General features: G+C 31.2%; 1 protein-coding gene across 1 annotated transcript in view; it reads right to left on the bottom strand.

Moving 5' to 3' along the window:
• LOC132942978 (reversion-inducing cysteine-rich protein with Kazal motifs) overlaps nt 1-13,491 on the bottom strand; it is a 47,814-nt gene extending 34,323 nt beyond the window's left edge. Inside the window, exons 1-2 of the mRNA XM_061011718.1 lie at nt 13,233-13,491; nt 10,554-10,603 (exon numbers count right to left, since the gene is read on the bottom strand). Of these exons, the coding sequence (XP_060867701.1) occupies nt 10,554-10,603; nt 13,233-13,326 (144 nt within the window). The 5' untranslated portion in view covers nt 13,327-13,491. The remainder of the gene's footprint in view (nt 1-10,553; nt 10,604-13,232) is intronic.
• Nucleotides 13,492-13,799: the final 308 nt, after the last annotated feature.

Below are 13,799 nucleotides of genomic sequence, written 5' to 3' on the forward strand. Positions count from 1 at the left end.
CGTATTAGATTTTTATTATTTTTATCTTCTGGTTAGTTTTTATGTGATTGTTCATCCTGCGGATTTAAAAATGAATCCCTCATTAACTGATTTTTTTATACTGTAAATTATTTTTGTTTTCAAAGCCAAATTGACCGATAGAATATATAAATGTTCAGTCCAGAATCAAATTAATGATAAAATTAACATGACGATTTAACCGGAAGTAATGGTCAAATAAATTGAATACGTTTTTAAATAACTCTTCTTCGTTCTGTAAATGTGTTTAATTAAATTAAATATACATTTATATTCGATATAGATGATAAATAATAACGATAGTAAGTAGTAACAACAACAAAATATTTTAATAAATTGCAAACTGACTCATTGAATTAAAAAGCGCTTAATTAAAGTTTAACACTAATTTAGATAACAAAAATACTTGTTATGCTTATAACAATGTAAGTGTTTTTAATCCGTATAACCTTTTCATAAGCAACAATAAAGATGTTAATTAATATTTATAGTAATTTAATTAGTAATTTATATTGGTTTAATTTATTAAAATATAGACTTCGGTGAAAAATTAATTATACTATTATTTTCCAAATAAAAATACACGTAACTAGTGAATAAAAAGTACCCACTTTTCAATCCTTTTTTGGAATTAAATCCGAATTAGGTTCTTATAATAATAAATAGTGTTAGAAATTATGATCGGTAATGTCATGTGAAACTCATTAACAGATTGCGTTGACGTTCATTAGGGTAAAAGAAATTGCCCTACTCCAAGTCTCGTTATAAATAATTATCGTGGTTCGGAACTAATTATTGTTTAATTTTTAATTTTTTAATAGATTTATATTTTAATAAAAATATAATTCAAAATAACGCTCGAACTAATTTGTTAATGAACACTAAACACGTCATAAAACACATAAATTCGATTGCATAAAATGTGTGGAAAAATAATAATTATGATACGAAGCTCGTCCTTATACGCTTATTTTCATTAGGATATAGTTCGATCAAAATCGTAATTTTTCAGATTGATTACGGTGAAATGAGTTTCGAGATTAGATTTAAAAAATATATTTAAATAATAATAAAATAAATGTACTATATATTATGGTCTATGACCTTTACCGTCGAGATGAAAATGTGCAGTAATCTCGTATTCGAGCGAAAAAACGTTAACGCAGACAATATTATATTACCATCGCATAATGATTATAATGGCCGAAACACAACGTACGCCGTTTTTATAGATTTCCATTCGTTCGGGGAGGATAATATTATTATTACATAATATTTTTTCGTCCCGATACACAATGACATTATATACGAGAAAAACGTGTCAATGTTTTTTTAGCCATCGCCTCACATTTTACATTCCCACGTGCAGAACCGCGGACATGTGTGCGCGTCGTAATACTTAGGATAATTTATGTAGTCGTCTCTCTTAGTGCCGGCTGCGACTCGGTGTGGAACTGTGGACACTTTTATTTGAACAGACACGACCTGCAGCCCCGAATCCCTGCACGTGAAAAGTCGACCTCGAATGTATTGGATTGGGTGTCTGCGGGTTATGGGTGGACGTACGTATACAATACTATATTATCATTATGTATGATGGTACCTATATTATATTATTATGATGTGTATAGGTACATTTTGTCACTGGAAATGCGGTTGAAGGGATTATTACACCGAGCACAAAACGCACGAACAAAAAAAGATGTTAGGAAATTTACATAACAATATGGCGCATATTATATTTTATATATATACCCAGGCTACGTGCGTCAGCATTCAATTTGATTGTGTACGTGTAAAGGAGAAAAAAACTTAATCATAAAAATTATAATATCGTAGGTACAACACATATCTGTCATTCGGTAAAGAAAGGACAACGCGTGTGTCGTCAACGTATATAAGTAGGTATATATAATATCATTATTTAGAATAATATTATGCCATACAGGACGTATACCTACCACTCGTAAATCGTAAAAGAGTGTAAAATGTCAGACAACTTAAAAAATGCGTTTCATTTGAGTTTTAAAGTATTTATGTATAATATATATATTTAGAGTCTACGTTAAAATACTGAAATAGTGAAATCTCGATTTCGTTATTTTTCTTTTCTTTATTTTGTTCAATAAAACCTTCATTGACTTATTGAAGACTCGTAAAGTTATAAGTTCATGAATAGTAAAAACAATAATAAAATCAACGATGATTATTTTAATGAATAATTTACACCGTCACATTATTATATTTCAAATTTAAATCAACTCTACACAAAGGACTAAATACGATTACCTTTTGCATTAAAAAAATAATGAATACAATTTAAAACAGATATATAATATTATATATATTTAATTAAAATAACCATAATTATATCATTATAGTATTATTAATTATATCTGGTATATACCTAAGTACCTACCTTTATTTCACATTCCATAATAGTATAATATGCGTACTATCAAGTATCAGTTATCGATCATAATATGGCATATAATATGTGTGTACCTACACTAAACATATTTTTTTCAGGCAAATTATAATTATTAGAATCTTATGCACGATTGTACAACGGCAAAAAATATTGAACTTGCATCTTCAAACACAATCCGCGCAAATCATTTAATAATAATTGTCTTAAACTTGTATAGTTGAAGTGTACTTATATACATATAATGTGCGTAAAAAAATAACAAATGTCTTTCTAAAATAGCTAAGTGGCATATATTCACTGAAGTACCTATCTATATATTATTATGTATATCGTCGTTACACGGTCATAACGTTACTTTAGAGTGTTTTCCCAACCTAGGTGGTTATAATATGCAAATGATGAATGCTAATGCGGTTTTAATGGATTTTTTAATGTGAGGTGAGATAATTGTCGCCTTATGCGGTATCAATATGTAAATTCCACTCGTTACGTTTGGCAGCTGTTTAGACAATCTCACACCTCCGACCGATCTCATGACGTTAATAAATAGACGTTTAATTTTTATCTCCAGCCGTGGTAGGCCATTATTGAATACGTTCGACTTCAGAATATTTTATTATCATATACCTATTATATTCACTACATTATAATATAATAATATGTAGGCATTGTCGCTGTATTAGAGGATAAGTTCACGAATAGGTGATTTTTTCCACACAATGTTGTGACAATCAACCTCAAAATATTTCCTTCCCATATCTCTAGCTGCGAACACTGCAATAAATTATAAGCTATAATCATATTATAATATTTTGTAGAAGGTATTGTAATAGTGTTCCCACCCTTTCCGACTTAGGAAGATTCACTCATAATCGATTTTGTCCACGACGATGTCATATACTATAATAGATTATTAAGCCTTCAATAATATTATAACCATAATAATATGTATTAAACACCACAACTGTTATATTATAAATTATAATAATAATGTTCGCACGGGTCATCATGAATGCAGTGTAATCGTATGTTAACAACAGGTCAGGAGATATTCACTCGTCGTCCAAGGAAAATAAACATTTTCCGCGTAATTATATCGACTCATTATTCTTGCTATAATTATATAATATTTATATTAATACTATGTACCAAGTTAGTAATTTAATCCGCAGCCGATAATAATATGTGTGATGTACTTGGTAATTCATTAAACAGTAAACACCCATTATTTCGAAAAGTATTTAGGTTGTTTTTACATAATTTGATGTCATTGTGAAACAACATCTTTTACTTTTTTGAATGACAAAAATATTTTTGTTTTCGTATTTCAATGAAGAATATTTATTTAACATTTTTGATAAATAAAAATCGAATTTTGAGCGTTTAGTTAATAGTTTTATAATTTCATGAGTGGGGTGATAGGTACATACAGGGAAAAATGTTGATCGTTTACACTGCTCATCCAAACTTTAAATGCTTATAACTTATAACTAATAAACTAGTAACTACTTGTTCGACATTAAATTTTTTATTGTGGTCAAAAGAAAAAAATTGAGTAGATTTAAAAATAAACGAATAAGAATTTTTACGCAACATTAGTTTTTGGCAAAATTGATTTTGTTTTTTTTGTTGCAATTCAAAAATAAACAATCGTAAAGACTAACATATAGGTTTGAAAAATATTTTGTATACCTAGTTTGTAATCTTATATATTTTTTAAATTTTAATAAAAATGTAATATATATTGCATAAGAGACCGAACAGAGCTCCTACATATTATCACAGTGATAAGATAATATAGTAGAAGTACCTAGTACATAACATATTATATAACAATCATCACAATATACACAAATAGGTTATTATTGGTATTACGTAACATAAGGTTCCTCAAAAGTCGTTCTGACAGAAACTCAAAAATTTCAAAAATACACGGCAGGTAGGTATGCACAATTGGTTTTTATACATGTTTTAAGTTTAAATGTTGACAAAATTGGATTTAAATAAAAAAACATGGATTTTATTTAGGCATATTTTTGTAATTAAATAAATATTATTCGTATGGTCTTTCCACTATAACGTATAATAATATTTATAAACCTACTAATTTACTATATACCTTGAAATTTTCAAAATAATATTTAGATTGCATTTAAGCTAAATAGCTTACGAGTGAATGGGTTACACCGTTCTACAGATAGTATAATTGACCTTATAAGTTAATAACAACTATAGTAATGTTGTAATTATAATAATCATTATAATATAATACGTCATATTACACGCTATTAGTGTTTGGCAATAAATAACAATTAGTTTAACCTACCTTATATTAGTTTTATATTAGTAGTAGACAAACAAATTACTCAGATATAGCAATATAAATAGTTAATAAAATATCATCATATTGTAATATAGGACGACATTTCGTCTCCGAAAAAGAACCAATGTTTCGTATGCAATACCTATAAGTCATTGTATTCAAATTTAACACATCAATTACAGTTAGTGATGTAAATTTTCATGAAAATTTTGAAAATTTTGAAAATTTGATGATGTCAAGTAAGTTTATAACATCAAGCCTAACATTTTATATTAGGTACCTCAGTAGGCTTTAGACAACTTCAGGGTGTAACATTTGTCTACTTAATTTCATTTTCATTATAATTATTACAAAATAAATTATTTTTAAAAATAAACAGAAATCAAAATTTTCAAGTTTACATCCCTAATTACAGTGCCCTGATCAATAACGAAGTATAAGTACCTACACTCGACATCTACCTATATAGCAGAGAAGCTTCCTCAGTAATCAGTATATATTGCAGAAATTCTCAGAAAATAAACTATTGTTGTTTTTCTGATTTTCTTTTACTCATGCACGCACGCACTTTATAATATTTACGGTTCATATTATTATTCTACAAGTATATCAAGTCGACTGTGGTAGATTATAATATAGTATTATGTATTCGGTCATTGAAACGATTTGATTACTTATGTGCGTTTTACGAGCGTAATCAAAATTAAAATTGTAATGGTCAAACTTTTCGCGTTGTCATCTGATCCGGTCACGTCGTGTGGGAAATGTTTTAAGCTTTGGCGTAGTTTATTACATAAAATACGCGTTCGTTTCAAGCTCGTCCGCGATCCGAAATTAATGATCAGACCGGTTAAATATTAAGCTTTTCATCGATCTCCGATTAATCTTAGTATTTGTTTTTATGGTTTAGATATCTAAATAAAATACTTTTTTTTTCACGCTTGCACTGAAAGTTTAGTTTTCGATGATGGTTGAACCGTTGGAAAGTGACCTTTTTCTGTCCAGCGGGTGGTTAAGTGGGAATCCCCATAGTGCCGAGCAGTAAAGTATAAATCCCAAAAAGTGGCGGGCGCACATATCACGCGTATCCCCTGCATAGCCAGAAATCTATACCACGGTCCTTACAAAATATAAACTATTGGTTTAATCTTATATATTATTATCATATTATAGCGTCTTTGCTTGACGGGTAAACATTTTTCTTTTATGAAATATTGTTGTAGAATAGTTTGGTTGTTGCATGGATCCTTGCAATACCTTTGTCGTGATCGATGAACGCAGAGGCGTGGAAAAAAATAGTATGTGTGGCTCGTGCAGTGGGAAGGCAATTTCAGTCTTGGGTGAAATGCGGCCCTCGGCTGCGACTGAAATAGCTTACTTCCCGCCCTTGCCATACAATTGTTATAAACCCATTTCATTAGTAACATAAGTATTTGTAATATAAGCATTTCGTTGACATATTATATATTATGTAACCATGTATCCGCCGTAGGAACGAGTACGGCCGGCGTATATGGCATTCCGCTGCATGGGCACTTTTGAGCCACAGCGGGCCGACCGCGCTTGTCCCCAAGGTGAGTCAGTCGTTGGAACAGAACCTCCACAAATCCGTGTATTTTTGTATTAACATAGTGTTCAAATAAAGTATAGTGGTTAACTACTTCACTGCGTGTTTCATTTATTTAGTTGTGTAGACGTACATAACACAATATACTATATTATTACCTATAAAATATCGTCTGTTTTAAGTTTTTCATGTTCTATGAACGTAAATGGCACGTCCGTTTATGAGTTATATTACGCTGTTTAGTACTAGATCTGGAAGCGGGAATCATATTTAAGGCTACATTTGCCCGATAATATACGTGCCTGATTGTGACAAATTTTTAAACAAAAGATAATTTTTTGTCATAATATCTGTGTTTCGCCAGATACTGTTTTTCTGTAAGATTGAAGGAAAAATGATTTTTTATATTTTTTTTTTTTTAACTCAATTAGGTTATTTTTTGAACATGATTAGGTGTAAATTTGGGTCCACCGTATTCAGCTTTAATACGTCCGTTCGTTGAACGGAAAATATAGAATTATATAATAATATAATATTATATTTTTATTTTTTAACTAACCAACCTACCGCTTGTAGCGGTGTTCAATCTCATAGCGGGTAGGCGCGCCGCGTTTTAATTGGTCGGTGACAAACGCGATCCGGCGCTGCCGTTAAGGTGCATAAAAATGGAACCGAATCCCCCGCTATACAGTATTATTGTTACACCCACATATAGGCATATTATTAAAATAAACAATATTCGAAACGAACATTTTTTTTTTTTTTATGTCGTACAAAATTCTCGACGGATTTTATGTCCCTACCGCGCAATAAAACGGCACGGCGGGGGCAATAAAACTCCTGGCTTGGATTCGTCCGTACCGCACACGATACGTCAAACACAATATCGTGTATTTGATCATTCCGTTCGTATAGATATAAGTACACGCGATCGTATATTTGTACGAGGTGCGCATTTTAATATCATTATATTGTCGATGGTTTGTGCAGTCGCACATCTATTTCAGACTATATTATATTATGTATATTATAATTTTTTTTGGTTTTTTGAGACGTAACAATAATATAATAACATTAATATAATCGTTTCAATTACAACACGTTGTAATAGTGTATAAACGACGAAAATCGAATAGAATGCATGATGCATTACCACTAGTGGAAAATGTAGGAGGGGGTAGGGTGGCTCGAAGACTATAATATTATTGACCATTGATTAAAAAAAAACCATCGTTTTCTATGAATATTGCTAACGTGAACGGCAATCACTTGTTGGCTGTTATTGTCTCAGATATTATTAAAATTGTTTTGTATATTATATAACGTCATAACTGGGTAAAATTCGGAAACCAATAAACTAAATAAAAATTAAAAACATTGGTATACCTAAGCATAATTAAAAAAAAAAACCATATCACTATATTATAGAAATATTAAGTACACTTTTGTAAAAGCTATATCGCAATAATTAGAAATGAGCTAAATAAAAAGTGTTTTATCATTATTAAGTATTTTAATTTGATATACATATTATATTATATTATATTAGTTTTTTAAGAGTTAAACTATTTTATCAAGATACAGATGGATTTTTTTAAAACCAACATTTTAGAAACTTTGATTAAATAATTTATAAAAGTTGAAAATATGTTTTTGACGGTTAAAATAGGTACCATACGAGAAATGCATAATGCAATCCCGGACAATATAATAAGACTTTTATGCTTTAGACTTTTACTCATATTATTATAATAATTCCTTAACCAACGAATTTTATATTGTAATATCTACGCTTACACGGCAGTCACTCTGATCGTTAGCAAGGTGTTAGGACGAAATTTGTAAATAGAATGATAACAATAATCGTGTGCGAAACAAATGGAAGAGAATGAAAAAATAAAATGCGAACTCGCATAATACACCTGTCACCGGGGCGTTATATTGTTTTTTTGCACGTCTTTCTCGCTGACACGAATGCGTGAACAAAACGCTCGACAGTCGACTGGCGAAGAAAATATTATTGTTCTATTATAGGCTATACATTATACTGAGTATAATACAACAATAATTAATATTTACCATAAATATAATATGATAATAGCAAACATGGTCTTTTGATGTTACCGTAAAATATGTATAGGGTGATTTTCCGTGTTGTACATTTCAATCAAATGCCATGTTTGTATACAATTTTATTAAAAATATTTATAATAGTACCTAATATCATTGATTATACAATAGTTCATTATATTAGGCATCAATGCTAATATGTAACAGCAAGATATTTTTTTAGAAAAATTTTGATTTTAAAATTTCGAATATTCGCGTAAAAAGTATATATTTCCAAGAATTTTAAGTTTATAGATGAAGTGAACCGATGAAGTTTCCGTATTTTATACCATATTATATTAACTAAACCTGTAAATTATTACAAACACTGATAATATACATTTGGTACAATATAGATTATAGTTTGATATAATATTTATATTTCATACACTAACATTATATTATCGATTTTATTAAATTTGCAAAATTGTTAAAATTCACGATGATAATAAAAAATAATTTTCGTTTGGCTATATTTTACAATAGAACAATATTATCTATCTGAAAAAGGTTTTTTTTTAAATGTTACGAAATTGTATTGAGAAAACTTTAGCACGTTTTTGGGTCGAAAATACTGTATATGCTGCATTTAACAATATTCAAAATTATGCGAACGTATAAAATTATACCTGTAAGTATAGGTATTCGAAAATGAAAAATACTTATCACTCGCTCTACAAAAAACGCATTTGGTCTAAACTAAATATTATTATGCCGTCGGTGGTATAGGTACGCCGTACGCGATGTAAATATTATAGGAATAATAGTAATAATATCAGACGGACGAAATAATTTATGAAAGTGGACGTGTCTTGGCAAAACTTATATATTCGTTCATATGCAGTCGATGCGTTGTCGGCGTATAGACAATAACTCATAAAGTTATAACGCACAACTGCACAAGACTTGGCTGGTCGTCAAGATGGTGTATATTATTATTATTATTATTATTGTGCGACGGCGTCGGTTGCAGCGCAGACTCGGGCGGTAACCACGGTCGTGGTCATCGCATCACCCTGTATAATATAACTCATACGACATACACATATATAGTATATATATATCATATACCTGTACGTAATTTAGTGTCTGACCGAGCGTACTTGCGATACCTACACTATGTATGCTATATGTGTTAAAACTTAAAGTATTATAATTTATGATGTATTCACTGCACCGTGGAGTCCATAATATTATATAGTACCTATACCGGGTGGAACCGGGTGATCCATTTAACGTAAGACATTCATTATTTCAAAAACGATTAACATTTTTGAAAATATTATTTTACAATCTTACATCATTTTAAGCCATTAAAAAAAATAAATATTTTTTACTTCCCATTTTTACATTTATTTTAATGACAATTTACATTTTTTATTCCTTATTCCAAAGCTGAATATACTTTTATTAATTTTTTTATTTTTAATATTTTAACCTAAATTTGATACATAGAAATCGAATTTTAGACGATAGTAGCTTATGAGTGTTTTAAGATTGAGCCAAGTGTATAATGGTATCATACAAAATGTTGGTCCACAACTCCGATTGCCTAAATAATAAATACTTTTATACATTATAAGTTATAAACAAAAACTATTTGTCCGAAAATTGATTTTGATACTGATAAAAATACTACGAATAATATTCTGCTTCGGAATATATGTTATGATATATAATATATATTATCATTAAAAAGAGAAATACAACTTTAAAAATAATAATAATAAAAAATAGTAAAAATATAATTTTTCCAGATAAATTGTTTTGTAACTATGCTTCAAATTATATAAAAGAAATATTTTTCAAACGTCTGTTTCTGAAATAAAAAGTGTCTTTCCGTAAATGGATCACCCCGTATATATGTATGTTAACGTCCAAGTGCAGACGTGTATCGCGTTACGTCTTAAGCACACACACACACACACACACACACACACACACACACACACACATTATACTTTTATAATATACGTCCAGCCGAGCATAATACAACTGTGTATTCGTATGTAGGAATCACAATAAGCATGGGTACACGCGTTGTTTATATTATAATATAATATGTATAGTACTATATAGTTGTATAATAGGTGTTTGGTACTCACTTGTTCGCAGGCTCTCCTACAGTTCCCGGTCACGCGGCCGCAACACTTGGCTGTCAACAAACAAAATAGGTATATAATATAATATAAGACAATCGACATCGTACGTATAGTTTAATATAATATTATATATCGCGTGTATTATACAAACACGGTGTCGAGTCCCGCGGAGAGTTTCCGCGCGCGCGCGCGTACAGACCACCCGGCCATCATATATGCGGCGATTTTGCGATGTAGTCTTATCGTCGCGCCCGAAGCGTATACCTTATAGCCTCATATCCGTGGATATAATATCACATGACGACAAATATATATTATACAATAATTGTATTTTACGATATCGCATCCGTGGTGAGTCCCACTCTCGACCCGGGAAACGTGCGTTCGCATATATAGGTAGGTGTGGCAGGCGAGTGCGCGTATATCGCCCGAGCAGCCAGTGAGTATTTTTATCCCGAAACGCGACGGGTGTAGTGCACTGTACGCGGCGGTGCAAGAAAATTCGCATTTATCATGCTCAATTATTTCCGATTAAAAAGTCTTGTGCCCGGCAGACGAACGGCGCCTCGTTAGTATACACCGCAATATTATGGTCTATCTCGGATTTCGTATGCTCGTACAGCGGAGGCCCCCTTCCCACCCTCCTCCCATTGCGCGCACACGGGGTCTCAAGTCGGAAATAACCTTATGGTCTGTCGCCCGCGCGTCCCATTTAGAAGCACGCGTGTTTGAACAACGCACAGCACCACTAGCGCGGGATATGTCCGTCGTAATCGCCTTTTGCTGTTTCAGATGAGTGTTTAATGCATATAATATGTATACATATAGTTATTACTTATTAGTTATATATACGCCCGCAATGTGTTTGTGCTCCAGAAACTGTTCATCGACGTTTATGGCCCAACGGTTGTATTATTATTATTATTTATTATTTGTACTATCGGGTGAAGATAAAAATTACTAATACGCGCGACCATCTCTCGGTCGAACGTATACACACACATAAATAATATAATATAATATATATTATAATATATACATACAAATAGTATTATACGGCAGTCACTCCAACACGTGTTTTTCGTACCGGCGTCTGTTTTTCGTTACACGCATGCCACCGGCCGGACGGGAAACGTGTTCAATGGGTATTTACGAGATTCGATACAGAAAATTTTTTTTATTATATTGTATACATTTTTCAGAATCCGAGTTTACCGTCTTCGTCGGTCTCTGGGAAAACTTGTGAACAACGCAAACGTTTTGAAAACAAATTTGAATAACGGACCGGACGATTTCTGTTGCTGTCCAGTGTTGACAATAATCGATATAGATCATAATATATAATGTTATAGTGTTATACTAGTATAGGTGTACTATTTGTAAGCAGTTCTATGCTGATGATGGATTCGCCGGCTTGTTATGACGGTATAGTGACCAATTAGAATCGTGACGTAATAATTATTGTTATAATACTACACGACACGCCGCCTGGACCATAATAATAATATGGTCTAATAACATAATAAACAATATGACGCGTGTGTTAATTAATAATTATTCGTATCTGAGTATCTCGTATGTATACATATTATATAGACAGCTATGAAGTATATATTTCGTCCACAGTTTGTTTTTTACCTTAATACTCTATATTCACCTAGTAAGTACTAAGTCGTATTCATGTATAATATAAAATTGAAATTTCTATGTATTTGGTAATTGAAAACAATAATATTTTAAAATTATTGAAAATATAATATGAAACAGTAAAATTTCAATTGACATAATATACCATTTTTTTTTCCTTTAGACATTTAAAAATCTCAAAAACCGTTGATCGATGTACTTTGTAACAAATATTTATTGCAAAGAAATTATGTGTAATAATTTACCTATACAATTTGTTTTAGTGAACAATTTTAGTAAAGTTGTTTTTATCAAATTAACTATATCACCAATTTCTGATATAAGTAATTACCAAATGTGATATTTCAACATGTTGATTATAATATAACATAATTGGTATAACTTCAAAAATTTTCATCACACCTATAGGTTATACATTATAATGTTTTATTCAATTTTTCATAAATTTAATCACACAGAAATATTATATTATTCATTTAAAAGAAATTTAATGATAATAATAGATACATTTACTAAATATAGGTATTATAATATGGTATGTAATTTAAATTTTTTTATTATTATTGTTTAGGCATAACCTTACAGTAAAATTTAAAGTTTAAAAACGGATACAGAAACTTTTAATTGAAATTGTTACACATGTGTTTACTTAAATAAAATGATACATTTTTAGAAAAATAAATGGCACAGGTAATAATTTTATTTTAGCTATTGAATATTGAAAGAATATTTGCGATGTTCAATTTTTTAATTTTTTAAAATGCAACCTTGTTTTCGTCTGCTAATTATTTTGACTAAAAAAAATTGTGATTTATACATTATAAGAATAAAAAAAAACTTTTGTCAGTAGGTGTCACAAATTTTACTTCACGCGTATGGGTGGTGTTCAAGACTTTGAAGAAGAAGAACTACTATAATATTATGTGGCTATTATACTACTGCTAGATGATGCCTACTATTACTATTACTACTAGTACTAATAATAATTATTATAGATACTCATAACTCAAAAAGTTACACCGAGAACATGCTTACCTTTTTCGGCATCGATGAGACGTCCAGCGCACAACACCAACAGGAGATAAACGACCAACATTATGATACCGTGGTCGGGTGTCTGACGGATCATTATTCTTCTCGCAGCATAGCCGCCGGCGTAGACGTTTCGGGACCAGCGATCCAAAAGCTTTTTTCGAATTATTTATTTAACCGGCAAACCGAGTTGTAGGACACACTTCGCAAAACGGACGATTATGCACGAGGGGCTCACCACGCGATACTGAACGGCATCGGAGACGAACGCGCGCTCCGCACACATTATTAAATTATATTTGGAGGTGGAGCGTCCGGCGGCGGCGGGTGTTGTCGGGCGGCGCCCCGATGTATACCTACTATTATATTATCATAATATAATGTACAGGTGACGCTATCTGGCGTGCCGGACTCGATCGCGGTTCTAAAAATACGCACAGCCTCCTCCGGACGATTCATCAAACCTCAAACGCCGCCGCCGTCAGGTCACGCGTCGTTTGTGTTTACACTCCGCGGCGGGAGAAGAGAGGATAATATCATAATATAATGTATTATGTGGTGGGCAAAAGA

The sequence above is a fragment of the Metopolophium dirhodum genome, chromosome 4 (assembly GCF_019925205.1).
Source record: "Metopolophium dirhodum isolate CAU chromosome 4, ASM1992520v1, whole genome shotgun sequence".
Taxonomy (NCBI): domain Eukaryota; kingdom Metazoa; phylum Arthropoda; class Insecta; order Hemiptera; family Aphididae; genus Metopolophium; species Metopolophium dirhodum.